Source organism: Camelus dromedarius, chromosome 29 (assembly GCF_036321535.1).
Source record: "Camelus dromedarius isolate mCamDro1 chromosome 29, mCamDro1.pat, whole genome shotgun sequence".
NCBI lineage: Eukaryota > Metazoa > Chordata > Mammalia > Artiodactyla > Camelidae > Camelus > Camelus dromedarius.
Window position 1 is genome coordinate 4,045,774 of NC_087464.1, and position 12,256 is coordinate 4,058,029.

The following is a 12,256-nucleotide window of genomic DNA, read 5'->3' on the forward strand; positions in this document are numbered from 1 at the left end:
TACTATTATGTATGTTCACACATTTATATTTGATCTGTCAACTTTAAATATCATGTTATACTCCCATGTAGTGCAGCTGAAGCCACTGTAAGTTGATTCTACTTCCTCCCTTCTGTCAGTTTGGTGGATGGTCCCATTTTGGTTTTGGCAGAACATTGACGTTCTCCTCTGTCATTTGTGTTGGTGCCTTTGCTTTTACTTAGATGTACAGTTACACACATTTACTTACTGCTGCCTGAATTTCCCTTTGCTAAGCCTCCATTCATTCTCGATTAGCTGGAACTCATCTTCCAGGAGTTTCCTCAAGAAAGACCCATTTGAGTCATATTTCCTGAACTCATACATGTGTCAGATGGTTTGTCTGTGGCCTTTATCCATGAGGGAATAGCCTGGATGAGTACAAACATTCTTAGCTCACACTTCTTTCTTTCAGTATCTTGTAAATGTGGCCCCATCATCTTCAGGCACTGAATGTGGCTGCCAAGAAGTGTGTTACCAGCCTGATGGTCTTGCCTTTTTGCTGAAATATTCAAATCATTCTCCTTATCTTTAAAACACAGTAATGTGATAAGATGATGCCATGTTGATTACATTAGGACAGTTTCCTTATGTACAATCTGCTGTTTCAATGTGTAGGGTCAAGTATTTAATCAGAAGTTCTCTCTTTTGAAAATTTAAAAAATTTTAAATCTATGATTGCTGGTCTTAGATTCCTGTCCTAAAACTACCGTCTCCCCTGTTCCTGATTTGCCTTCACTTTTCCATGATTGGAGACCCAAGATCATTCTTTGATGGCTGTCCACTTTGTTTCTTCTGAATTAGTGAAAGGGTATTGAAGAGATTATACTTTGTAATTGTTTTCATATTTACATTTGTGTGTAAATTATTTTTTCTGAACTTATGAGATAGAATATATGTGCATGGTCCTGTGTATATTTTAATTTCTTTTTTGTTTTGGTTTTTGGCGTTTTTTTGAAAATCAAAAGGAGAGACCACAAGCACCTAGAATGTGAACTACAGTGCCTGTTCAATGTGATGTGATTTCACATGACAAGCCGTTTGCTTTAAAATTGCATGAAATTTTATTACGAAGGTATTTTACAAATTTAAGTAACATATCATTTTGTTGAGCTGGCCTGATTATAAGGAAATAATACAATCTCTCCATATGGTAAAAAAAAAAAAAGTTTTCTCTTTTAATCATAGTTGTTAAAGTCTTCTTTCTTTTCCACTGTCTTAGATTTCTCGTTTTGGGCTCCAACGATATGCACGTGGTATTTCTTTAACCGATAGTCTACATCCACCATTTCTCTTTAACCCTGTGTTTTTCTACAACTCTTTCATGGTGTTCACTTTACTAATTTTCACTGTTGGGGTCCTTACTATGCTCTCAGTGCCTGTTTCCTCTCTGCTCCCTCATAACTTGACTTCTTTTTCTTTCTTCCCCTGAGTTTAATCAGCTCCTGTCTCACTTTTTCCTATGAGTTCCTGTATCTCTGCTTCATCGTTTTCCTGCATAGATGCCATGCTTTAGTGCTCAATTAAGGCACCACATACCCTTCGAGAGACAAAACAAAATATGCTGTTTCACATGAGATCTAACCTCCCTTGATGTTCCTCTTAAGACAATAAAAAAAAAATGCAGCTACATGGATGGATCTGGAGATCATCATTCTAAGTGAAGTAAGCCAGAAAGAGAAAGAAAAATACCATATGATATCACTTATGTGGAATCTAAAAAAAAAAAAAAAGACACAAATGAACTTATTTACAAAACAGAAACAGACTCACAGACATAGAAAACAAACTTATGGTTACCAGTGCGGGAAAGGGGGTGGGAAAGGATAAATTGGGAGTTTGAGATTTGCAGATACAAACTACTATGTATAAAATAGATAAACAAGTTTCTACCGTACAGCACAGGGACCTATATTCAATACCTTGTAGTAACCTATAATGAAAAAGAATATGAAAACGAATATATGTATGTATGTGTATGACTGAAACATGATGTTGTACATCAGAAATTGATACCACATTATAAACTGACTATACTTCAATAAAAAATAAGTAAAAATTAAATAAATAAAATACAATGAATAGAAGCTTAAAGCACAAACACTCCATCAGCCAGCTGTGCTGGAAGTGTGGGTACCGACCGTGAAACCTGTCCTGCTGGTACCCCAGTCACCTGTACGTGCCAATCACAAGCCAAGGCAGCACCTAGAAGGAAGCTTTTATCAGGCAACTGCCTCCCTCTCTCAAGGCTTTGGGCTGACGAATTCTTCCAGATAGTGATGCTGTTCTGCTGCTTGGAGGAAATACTGCTGGAAGAAGGAACAGAGGAAGCAAATACAGAAAGGGAGGGGGACAGGAACATCACTTGAAGACCTCAGGTCAGCGGCAGGAGAAAAAGAAGTCTTTCCTGCTGTGTAGATTCCTCTTGCAAATAAATCAGCATTCCGTGCATGGAGAATTAGAGGAGGGTAGAAACCGGGTCGTCAGTTAGTATCTGCTAGAGTTGAATATTTGGCCTTGAAGCTTAGGATACAAACTGTAACCAGATTTATGATGAGATGGGATTCATCTTCAAAAGAGGATGTGAATTAAGAGAATAAGGACAAGAAGAAGGAAAATGGGGGAAACTCTGTGCTTTAAGGTCAGAGAGAAAGCAAAGGAGGCAGAAAATGGGGCATGGAGCGTTCAGAGTCATAGGTTAGGGGCTGTTAAAATGTCTGTGTTGAAGTGAGGTATTCTAGTGTCCTCACAGTGGCCTGGTGGCCCGCCGGGGTTCTGGAGATGGCATGAGGGACACCAGAATGAGAATTTCACATAGTACAAGTGAGTCTCTGGGGAAGAGAGTAAGGACCCAGCAGGTGAGAACTCTGCAAAGGGGGGAATGAAGGGATCTGGGTGAAGGAGGGCAAGTCCCGTTACAGAGTGTTGACAGACAGGCACCGAGAGGGAGGTTATAAGGGTGGTCAGCAGCCCCAAACAAGGTCAAGTCCAAGGGAACTGGAGCCCCAGAAGCTTGGGTTTTCATCAAGACAAACCTGGATTTGAATCTCAGTTCTATCACTTACTGGCTGGATGTCAACCATAAGTGACGGAAGTTAGACATAAGCAAAAACCGATCACGAAGGGTCATGATACTGAGAGCTTTCCGCTTACTGAGATCTTTACAGATGCAATCTCCTCATCTCACTTAACCCTGCTAAGGCTTTTCATTTGGGGGATTTTACTATCCCAGTTGTACAGGAAAGGAACATGAGGTTCCTCAGGGTGATGCATTTGCTGTCCTCACCGTCAGGGAAGTAGCTGGGAGGCAGGGCCAAGCCCAAAGCCTGTGCTTCTCACTGCTCTGAGGGACTGATTCCTCCCTCAAGCGGAGTGTTCTGGCTTCGGGGCCCACAGCCTGGGGATTCCATCTGGCCTCAGCCCGTTCCCTCATTGTGATGGTGTCACCATGGGACCTCTGTGCCTTTCCATCGCATCCTCCCTCCATGTGACATCTGCTGGGACTCTCCAAGACTTAAAGTGGAGAAGATGAAAAGGGAGCTGGAAACTTCTGCTCTCTGAGCACCAAGCCCTGCTTCCAGGCCACCAGGGACCCACGCCTGTCCCTCGCCCCTAGACTTCCTGTTTTTAGCTACAACGTCTGCAGTCTACCAGCGTCAAGCTCATCCCTGGGGCATCCCCCAACTGCAAGTCACCACTTGTGCTCCTGGTTGTCCTGAGTTGCCATCTTCAGAATTGTTCAGAGTAAGAAGCCCATCTCAAGGGGCTCTGACCCCCTAAATGTCTGATGAGTGTGTCTGTCGACCACCCTGTTTCCTTCCCACTCAGTGGCCTCTTGGACCCTTTCCACGTGCACGGACACTGGAGTATTGGATCCTTGAGGAGTTCTTTAAAATCTCAGAAGCCAGCATTTGGGAGCTAGGCTTTGTGGACTGTGCCACCCCCTCCTCCCCTCCATGTTTGCTCTCACCTGACACTTACTGGATCTCCGTTTGCTATGAGGTGCAGCATAGGTTAGAGCCAGGATGCTCACCGGTTAAGGATACAGGCAGGTGTGTAGCAAAGTGAGCAGGAGTGCAGGACAGTGATGGGAGGACACGGAGGCATGAGCCAGTCAGAAAATCAGGGTGAGAGGTCACAGGGTGGGAAAGCAGAATGGACGGGCTTTTGCTGGTGGCTGGACGCTTGCCTCCCGGCATTGCCCCAGGCAATCCTCTAACAGAGAGATGCAGTGGGGGCACACGCCCCCCACCCCGTAGCTGTGGTCCACAGAGGCAACGCGTGATCACCGCCTTGTGGTGGGAATGTAAATGGGCAGTTCTGGAAGGGTCTCCTCTGGACAGGCTCTTTTCCTGTGGGTGGGAGAAGCATGGTGGGTCAGGAGTGGGCTGGCTCCTGGGAGCAGGAGCTGGGGGGCGGCAGGGATGGGGGTGGGGGGGCTGCAGCTGTGCCAGGACCAGGTCTTGTGCCCGGGGCAGCCGTGCAGGGTGAGATTGCAGCTCGGGGGATGCATCCAGATTGGAGGGTTCTCATGCAACACTGCAGTGTAGCAAGTGAAGGACTGTGGTTCGAGGCTGTAACCCTCTAAGCCTCACTTTCTGTTCGTGAGAAGCTAGAATGGTGCCTGCTCCCGGTGGGGCTTGGGGACGATGACCTGGTGTGGCTTCCGGCCACACCAGGTGCTCCACGTGGGCTGTGTCCCTCCTCTCCCGTCGCCAGGATTCGTCGTGCTGGTGTCACCACTAATATACACTCCCATGATACCGTGTCTGCATTTCATTATAGAACCTCAGTCGTCCATGACCTTCCCTCTCCCCGACCTTCCTTCCACACACAGGTTCGACCCTCCCTTGGGCACTTGCCACCGTCAGCCCTGCTGTAGAGCAAGGCAGCCACCCAGGTCATCACCCCTGCTAAGGAATCACGTCCCTAAAGGCAGGGTCTTGTCCTGCCCTTCCTGGAACCTGCACTCTGGAACGTGACTGCCCGTTGGATAGACACCACCACTTAGACTCAAAAGTGCGTTTGTGATCACACGGGCAGGATTCTCTCCTGTGACCGGCAGTCACGTGGAAGAGTGACAGCACGTGCTGGAATTTCTGCTTCAACTGCTTCCCCTAAACCAGCTCCGTCTTTGCCACCACCCTCCACTACTGCTGCCACACAACTACAAACAGTGACAGGGCCGTGTAACACCAGAACCTCCACCTGTCGTCACTGACTGGTTTTTTTGTTAAATAGCCCAGATGACTTAGTTTGGTTTCCTGACCCCAAAATGTACAAAGATGCTCCTACTGTGTCTTTGTGAGCTGACTGTGGAGTTAAAAAATACGATTACATTGTAAAAGACCGTGTTGATAGAATTTAAACATGATGACTGATAGCATCGTCTGCACCAGAAAAAAAAAAAAAGTAGAAAGACCAAGGGAAGATATTCAAATCCTATTTTATACAGGCAACGCCTCGTGCTGTGTGTATACAACATAATTCCACATAGAGTTTGTCAATATAGTTAATACCTGGAATTTGAAGTTAATCAGGAGGGGATAAGATTTTATTTGCTCTTTAACATTAAAGCTAAAAATTAAAGCTAAGCTTTTAATTCTTTGCCTTTAAAAAGCTTGTGATGCCTGGTGGGATCAGGTGCAGCGGGTGATGCCTCCTTCCTGCCATGAGAAGTCCACCAGCTCTCAGGGCTGGGAACTGAAGCCCCCATGCTGAGTCCAGCTCCCTGCAGTTAGCACCACCCCCCTCCCCGAGTGCTGTGAAGAGTCTGCCTCAGCACCCAGCACCCAGCCCCCAGCCCAGTGTCAGGGGGCCTGCTGAGCGCTGCCCGGGCCAGGCACACCTGTCCTGCCCAGCATCTCACCTGATTCAGCACCTGAAGTCTCCTCTCGCCCCCTCCCCCAGGCTCTCACCCAGCCGTCCCTCTGGAGCCCCCACCTTTCCCAAACTGAGCTTAAAGGAAGAAGTGAAATAGTGAACCAAAGCCAAGAATGTGGGGATTCTTTTCATTCGCTTTTTTCCTCTCGCTTTTGCTCCCCTTGGAGCGTAAGCTCTAGGACTTGATTTTCAGGGAGGGGTGGGTAATTAGGGATGGAATGTTCTGCAGTGTGTGTGTGTGAATCTAAGGTGTCACAGTAGATAGTCACAGACTTCAGGAGACATCGTGGGTGTAGAACACTGGCTCCTCTGGTTCATTCTGGGCACATAAGAAGTCAGTACTGCAGGGCCTCTGTATTAGTGGTAACTGGTTTAAAAAAATGACAGACTATAAACCTGTGTTTGCCACTCTGCTTCCACCATGTATCCTACCAACAAGCCTCACCTACCGAATCCAGTGAGTTTTAACTCCACATCTGATTCCTTTCCTCTTTCCCTACCTTTTTTGTCTTTTTTCCTTTTCTTTAAAAAAAGAATATTTTGTGTGTTATTAACAGGAATTCCTATTTGGTGTGGCTTAACTATTTCAGAAGGTCATCAGATTGTGAGACTGCTTCCATGAAACATTTTTGTGCCACTGTTTAAAAAAATTTTTTTAAACAGTTGACATTAATAAAAATGTGAATGTGGGGTTGGGGGGGTACTCTTAGAGAGTAGACATCAGGCCATTTATCCCTTAGAAAAATGAGAACTGCTGGTGGGAAGCTCCTGAGTTAACCCGTGCTAAAAGAAACCCTTCTTTGCCTGGTTATTTCCTACCATGTGACCGTTATTCATGCATCAGTATTGTGATCTCTTGTCAATTTCTCATCTCCAGGCAAAAACTGGGACCTGACGGCCGCTCTGAGTGACTATGAGCAGCTCCGACAGGTGCACACAGCCAACCTGCCACCTGTTTTCAATGAGGGCAGGTGCCCCAAGCAGCCGGAGCGAGAGCCGCCCCCTCCCGGGCACACGGCGGACCGGCCCTGCCTGCCCCGGCAGGAGGACATCGCCCAAGGTACCGGCTAAGGGACCCCACCCCGCCAGGCACCAGCTCCCTGGCCAGCACACCATGGCTCACAAGGGGACTGGGGTAGGGGAGCAGAGAACGGCCAGGTCACAGCCTCCCACCTGCAGACAGAGCAGTGTCTCCATGCACCATGCCTCTTACTAAGCAGAACTGTCCTCTGCAGCTTCCATTCCTGGTTCAGAAAAACAGGAGAGTGAGTCCACTTCCCTAGGCCCCCATGTGCCTCCTGGATGCCTGGTTTTTCCAGACCGAACCTCTCTGGTCCCTTCAATTATTCCCCAAGTGGCACAGCCTCCAAACCTGTTTCACACTGGTGTTCATCATTTCCATAACCTCTGTTTTCTCTATCCCTTTTCTTAATTACAGAAGTAAGAAAAGCTCATTGTAACACAGGAAGCAATACAAAGATATATAAAGAAAACGTAAGGGGGTGGAGGTATAGCTTAGTCATAGAGCTCTTGTGGCAGGAGGTCCTGGGTTCAATCCTCAGTGCCTCCATTAAGGGAAAAACAAAAATAAAAATAAATCATGAAATGCATATTTATCTTTAAAAAAAAAAGTGAGAGTTTTCTTCTCCACAACTCCCAGGTCACAGGGAGACCAGCCAGTGTTTGCATCCTGTTCCGTCTCTTCCTACTTTGCTTGTTCAAAATGCAAACACGTCAGAGCCCATTGCACATAATGCCCTTTGCAAAGTGCTTGTTTCCTTCAGCAATAAATCACAAACGTACTCTCCTAATATTTTATTCCACAGCATGTGATCATTTTTAAACCATGCCTATATTCACAGTGATTCTGTTTTTTCTTGGATTTTGTTGGTGGTGGTGGTTTTGACACTACAAGCGATGCTAAAATGAACTCTATGCCTGCAGTTCATACATACTAGGGCTTTTATTTCTATAGGTTAGCTTTTCCAAAGTGGATTTTCTGTGCCAGCATGTGAATTTTTAATTTAATAACTTCAGGATTTCTTTCCCAAGCACATATCTGTTCACCATGTGTGAAACGGGGTGTTCCCCCTCATTCTTGCCAGGACTGGATATTCTCACAATGATTTTACATTGTTTTTCTACTCAGAAGGTTAAAAAGAAAATAGTGTATTTTTAACTTTCATCTTGTCATTTGCTTGTTAGCCAGTTAGATCTCCCCTTGTGATGTGCCTGTTCACATACTTTGCCCATTTTTCTATTGATTTGTTTGCATTTTTCTTATCAATTTGTAGCATTCTTAATAATGAAGACAAACATATATTATCTTTGTATATGAGGTATATTAATATAAAGTATATTAATATCTCCCATTGCATTAGATCAAACCTCCCAACCTGTATCTCCCGCTATATCATTTGCCTTACAACTGTTCACAGAATATTCTGCCACACAAAATGTTTACATTCCTATGCATTCATGGCTAAGAGTGGCCTCTCTTGGCTCTCCAGGATCTCCTGAAATTCAAAGTTATCGACATACTTTCCTACATTTTGGGGCTATATTGTTAGTTGCATATGTAGTCATGTTTGTTAAGTCATCTGGCTCTAATGTGCTTTGTTACCAATATATAGAGAGTCTCTGTCCCACATAATTGTTTATCTTTAAATCTGTTTTAGTTGATGTTAAACCTCTACCCTGCCTTTCTGTTGGTTCATACTTGCCTGGAATAGCATTTTCATCTGTTATTTCAATGCTTCTTTATCCTTCTGTATCTAATGTGATTCCTGTAAGTAGTTTATCATCAGATATTATTTTATTGTCCAATCCAAGAGTCTCTGTCTTTTAAGCAGTGAATTTAATCCACTTATTTTACTTTTATGATAGTCCTGTCTGTGCTTCATGTTATGTGATTTCTTTGCCACACTTTTTTGTATGTGTCTTTCTCCTATTCTATCTTTTCTGCCTATTTAATTTTTCAATTGGTTTGAAAGTTATCCATTCTATTTATGTTATAGTTACCCCCGTTCTATTACAACCTATATTTAGGTTTTCTCTCTGTTAATTTTTAAAACTTATCCACAACTATATTTTATCCTGAAAAAAAAAAAAAAGACATGTGTCTCTGTTTTCATCTTCTCCCTTCCTGCCTCCTGGGCTCTCAATCATATTTAGGCTCTTTTTGCTTGTTTAGACAACAGTTAACTTTATTTACTCACATTTATCTTTTGCTGAAAGACTGCTTCCTCAAAGACTATTTTCTAAAAGAATTATTGCATGATCAGTCTCCTAAGACCTCAAGTAACTAAAGGTGTTTACATGACATACTTAAATTTCTGTTTGGTGGCATGAGAATTCTAGGTTCAGATTACCTTCCTTGAATGTTCTGAAACCATTCCATCCCCCCATTGGCTTCCTGCATCTCATTTTCATGCCTTCTAAGAGGATTCCTTGACTTGATCTTCTAACATTCTAATTTATTTTTCACATGAATCCATTCTGTTAATCAGCATTCACATTTTTCATTCCAAATAAGCTCCTTCTCATTATTATTATTTCACATTCTGGCATTCGCTTTATCTCTTTGAACACATTTGCTAGGCTTATTTTAAAAGCTTGTCCTCCTGGTGCATTCCAGCACAAGTACTTTGTGGACTTTCTGTAACAGTGTTTGCCTTGCTCAGACATTTCCTAAGTTTTCCCCTGAGCACACAGCACCTTGCAGTCAGCAGCCATCTCAGCTTATGGTATCAGAGGAAAGGGACAAAGGCATGAGCTCTGGTTGGCATGGAGCTTGGGGAGATGTGCACTCAAGTTGGTGAGCGTTGAATGCTTTGATTTGGGCTCAGAATGCTCCCCACTTGCTCTCTTCCCCATGGTTGCTTTTCTCCTTAGGGGACCTCCCAGACCCTCTGTTCTAGAAATTTTTCATTTCCAGGGGCTGCCACCTTCTGTTGTGACTGGCAAGCTCACAGGGGGTGTAAGAAAGAAGAGGAGAGGCGGGCCTGGCCAGCCCACCTGTTCCTGTGTGGTTGGTACCTGTCCCTGCTGAGCACCAGCATTGCCCTGACACTCTTCCAGCTGGCATCAGCCAACACAGTATCTGGCCCACACTGCAGTGGGGATGGCGTAGGCAGTGACCTGCCCAGGGCTGGGCTGGGGAGGAGAGAGGCACAGCCAGAACAGCCTCCCTCAGCCCCTCCCCGTGGAACCCAGCCCACTCCCACTCTCCGGCTCCAGTGGGCCTCCTGGGTGGGCTAGGAAGAGCTGCTGAGGCATGTCCATTGTCTTGTCCTCCTCCTTCATGTCTGCCACCAGATCTGAATCTGGAGGAACCACCTCTTCTAATCGTTTAGTTCGGTCTTCCCTTCTGGGTCTTCCGTGACTGTGTCTTCCTTCAGCACCACCAAGGACAGCCTCCTGGCATCTCCCGCACAGTGGAAATCCAGACAGTTGGCAACATGGCCGTTCCTGCCCTTTGGAGTGGCAAACAATCCAAACCCTTATCTCATCCTCCCATGGAAGGGCCTAGAAGGAGCCTCCTTTCCGTTTTCAGAGAGGTTGACAGAACCAGAACCTAAAAAGTGTAACTGATACCTGCTGCCATCTGATCTTTATCAGATATTATTCAGAAAAAAAACAGAGGTATATCATAACATAATTCCATTAATTGAGCCTTGTGAACATGTATTTTTAATAAAATAGAAATTGTAGGGGGTCGGGGTAGAACTCAGTGGTAGAGCATGTACTTAGCCTGTACAGCTTCCTGGGTTCAATCCCCAGTACCTCCATTAAAAAATAAATAAATATCAAATAAATAAACCTAATACACCCCCCAAAAAAGATTTTTTAAAAAATTTTTAAAAAGACATTGTAGTTTCTGAATTAGATCTATATCTCCTTTAATTGGATTCTTCCTGAAATCATAATGCACTAAAATGGAAAATAAAGCCCTCCTGATTCTAAATCAGAGGTCAGCAATGGCTCATGAGCCAAATCTGGCCACTTCCTGTTTGTCAATAAAGTTTTATTAGAGCACGCTCAAGCCCATCATTTACACACCGTCTATGGCTGCTTTAGAGCTACAGAGACAGTTGAGTAATTGTGGCTGAGATTGTATGGCCCACAAAGCCTGAAAAATTTATATCTGCCCCTTTTAGAAAAGTTTTGTCCACCTATTTTAATGCGGACCCAGGGTTTGCTTTAATCAGACACGGTAAGACACGCAGACAGAGAAATGACTGTCGTAGAGGGAGAGATCCTTATGCTCACAGCTCCCTAGAAGCTGGAGGCATGGCATGCCATGCAGGGCCACACAGAGAAGTGCCAGGGCTGGTCGGGAGGGGACAGAGAGGAAGACCAGGGGCAGGAGCCTTTATTGTGTTTCTGTGGCAAAGGCAAGGCAGGGCAGGCAGACTTAGGATTGGCCAGTTTGGATAGTTTCAGCTGGCTCTCTGGGGCCTACGGGCCATCTGCAGTTCTGTGGTACCTGGCCCTGGGGTAATCAGGGTAGGCATATGGGCTGCTGTTGTGAGAGCCAGCTGGAGGAGGTGGTTAGGAGTACATACAGGCCCTGAATTGGTTGCTTTGCACCAGAAAGATGCACTCCTGGATGAGTCCTTCAGTAGCTCTAAGAATTGGCTAATCCTGTAGGAAAATCCTCTGCCTGGTCAGGGAGGCCCCAGATGCCAGACCATCAAGGATACAGAAAATAGAATTAATACACATCCCATGGCCTAAATCATAGGTATCTGAGTTGGCTTTGTCAGTGGTTGGGAAATTCTGTCCAGCCTCTCACTGTTTTAAAATCCCTCTTATTTCTCTGGGGGCATAACTTTGAACATTGTAATTCTTGCTTTATTTATTTAATTTATACTTCCAAAAGAAGGACTGCTGAGTTCATGTTTAAAGAACCAGTTTGCGAGTGTGTGTGTATGAGTGTGTGTGTGCGTGTGTGTGGTTACATATGTGCGTTCATGGAGGGGATGGTTAGGACATATTAGAATTAGGAACACATGTTTCTCATTACGTGACCTTTAACATCATTTACTTTTAGTTCAAAGGCTTTTCCCCTCAGACTCCTAATATTTACTATTTGAAACTGTCTAATCACATCTTATCACACTATGAGTCAATGTTTCCAAGGTCCTCTTCCATCAGCAATAGGTGCTGATTGATGAGCCAAGAAGGCATATAGATGGCCCACCCAGCATGTTCCCACTGTTGAGGGCAGTGTGGGTTCACATCACCTCGGGTGTTAGAGCAAACTGATGTCCATCTCCATCTGGTCCTGAAAGATGGGGCAGTCCCTCCTCTCCCAGATTCCCAAAAGGTAGCTAGTAGCAAGAAGGGGTAG

The 12,256-nt window shown here is 44.8% G+C and overlaps 1 protein-coding gene across 7 annotated transcripts in view; it reads left to right on the top strand.

The window, feature by feature from the left end:
• OTUD7A (OTU deubiquitinase 7A) overlaps positions 1–12,256 on the top strand; it is a 210,442-nt gene that overhangs the window by 146,002 nt on the left and 52,184 nt on the right. For 6 of the 7 annotated variants that reach the window (XM_064480500.1, XM_064480502.1, XM_064480501.1 and 3 more), the window contains one exon: positions 6,779–6,961. The exons of the other annotated variant lie outside the window; for it this stretch is intronic. In XM_064480500.1, the coding sequence (XP_064336570.1) occupies positions 6,779–6,961 (183 nt within the window). The remainder of the gene's footprint in view (positions 1–6,778; positions 6,962–12,256) is intronic. 7 annotated transcript variants of the gene reach the window in all.